This window comes from Scardinius erythrophthalmus, assembly GCF_964197995.2.
Source record: "Scardinius erythrophthalmus genome assembly, chromosome: 19".
Lineage (NCBI taxonomy): Eukaryota > Metazoa > Chordata > Actinopteri > Cypriniformes > Leuciscidae > Scardinius > Scardinius erythrophthalmus.
The window spans coordinates 1342501-1345000 of NC_138239.1; the positions used below are offsets into that span (position 1 = coordinate 1342501).

The 2500-nt window shown below is 34.2% G+C and overlaps 1 protein-coding gene across 1 annotated transcript in view; it reads right to left on the minus strand.

Annotated features, from left to right (window-relative positions):
- The window catches only part of LOC308679742 (ryanodine receptor 3), a 187170-nt gene that overhangs the window by 21065 nt on the left and 163605 nt on the right, over nt 1–2500 (minus strand). Inside the window, exon 84 of the mRNA XM_081347395.1 lies at nt 2216–2289. Within this exon, the coding sequence (XP_081203521.1) occupies nt 2216–2289 (74 nt within the window). The remainder of the gene's footprint in view (nt 1–2215; nt 2290–2500) is intronic.

The following is a 2500-nucleotide window of genomic DNA, read 5'->3' on the forward strand; positions in this document are numbered from 1 at the left end:
ATTATTAATGACAGACTGTAAAGGACATGTTTCTGGCAGCTGTAAAATCCATATCCAGTTACTTTAGATAAATATGATTTATTAAATCTTCACCAGTTCAAACATTTACTGAGATTAAAAGTTAATATTTTAATAATTTAACATTGTCGGTTAATGGTCACATGAAAAATATATATATATTATCTGTTTTGGTAAGAGTTTTATTTTTAATGCTTTTATTTTAAAATCACTATTTTTTTATTTAAGTGAGTGTAACATTTTGATCATTTTCATTTAAAATTATTCATATTTTGAAATCGGACAATTGTTTAATTATAACTCTGTTTTATTTTTGATTGATTTTTTATCTTAATTTGACATTTACTTTATTTGTTTTAAAATGAAAATTATTCAATTTAATTGGACATTTTTCATTTAATTAATAATTAGTAAGTGTTTTATTTTTGATTGGTTTATTTTAAAATGATTAATTTTAATTAGACATTTTTTATGTAATTAATTATTAGTAAGTGATTGTTTGTATTTAAAATGATTTATTTTAATTTGACTTTTTTTATTTAATTATTAGCAAGGGTTTAATTTGATTGTTTTTATTTTAAAACAATTTTTATGATTTAATTTAATTAATATTTTTGAATGAACTCACAATCCGCAGTTTGAAAAACCCTGAGCAATAACAACACGAAAAATGGAAAGAAAGCACATTTTTACGGTTCAATTACAGTAAGTCGGCTTTTTACGAAAAAGGGAAACGTCCTACTAAACACTGGAGGGTTCCCGAGGGATCGCTCATTAGGAGTGCGAGTTTAACACCGTTTGCACATAAAGCACTTAATAAGAACAGGAAGATGAGCGAGAAGTACAGAGACGTCAGTGAGGTCACTTCCTGTCACATGACACATGCAGTCAGACACACATCAGACAGATTGACAGACAGGAGCAGCGATGGCACACAGAGAGAATCTGAACCGTGTATTTACCGCGCTCCCTCACGTTGACTGCCACCGATGACAAAAGAACGACAAGAAGAAAGAAATCAACATAGAAGAACAGCAGACACAAGCAAAGGAGAAGAAGACACGCACACTTCCAGAAGAACCAGAGATACTGACACTGAACATCACCGTCACTTACGCCTGGATCACATGACCATGAGCCACGAACCAATCAGCAACTCTCAGTCAAACAAATCAACCAATCAGAGCTATTATACAGAGATATGACTGAGTGTGTGTTCACTGCCGGGCAAACGCATGAAAGAGTCTCTTCTGCTCACTAGGGCTGCGTTTATGTGATCAAAAATACAGTAAAAACACTGAAATATTATTATATTAGTAAATCAGCTGTTGTCTATGTGAATATACAGTAAAGTGTAATTTATTCCTGTGATCAAAGCTGAATGTTCAGCATCATTACTCCAGTCTTCAGTGTCACATGATCCTTCAGAAATCACTCTAATATGATGATTTGATTTATGATATGATAAAGTTATGTCTTAAAAAATAAAAAATTATACTTTTATTCATCATGGACGCATGAAATATATCAAAAGTGACAGTAAAGACATTTATAATGTTACAAAAGATTCTATTTTAAATAAATGCTGTTCTTTTGAACTTTCTATTCATCAAAGAATCCTGAAAAATAAACAGTTATGAACACCGCAAAAATATGAACTGTTCTCAACATTAATAGTAATCATAAATGTTTCTCGAGCATCAAATCATCATATTAGTAATATTTCACTGTTTTTACTGTATTTTGAAGAGACTCTTTCAAAAACATTTTTAAAAAATCTGAATTATTCCAAACTTTTGACCGCCAGTGTGTGTGTTCTCAGCAGCCGATCAATGAAGATGCTAATAAGAGTGAAGACTGAAAGTGTGTGTGTGACTGTGACACCGGGAGCAAATCACACATCATCCAGATCAGCAGCATGAAGATCACAGAAGAACCAGTCAGGATCAGTTACATGTGTTTCTGGGTCAGTGCGAGCTCTACAACATCAGGAGTGATGGGCACATATTAATAAGAGCAGATGCATGCATGTTGTTTTGAGTATCAGAGGACGGTGTTTCTCTCTCTCACACACACACACACACACACACACACACACACACACACACACACACACACACACACACACACACACACACACACACACACACGCGCACACACACACGCGTCAGAATCAGTGTGAGCGCAGAACACTTACTGGATCCCTCCTCGGTCACCATTCCCAAACCCTCGGCTTTATTCTGACGCTCGAACGCGTTCAGATCCAGAACACTGCAGACACAACCACTCACCATCAAGGCCAAGCATCACATCTGGAACATTCTCCGATGTCTCTCACACACACACATCAATATTCAGATATTCACTGGAATTTGGCAACATTATGAAATACATGGAGATATAAACATGTTCATTTAAAGAAACTATTCTGATGTTCTAATGCCTGTTTTAATGGGAGATTTGGAATATGGAAAATAAAAAG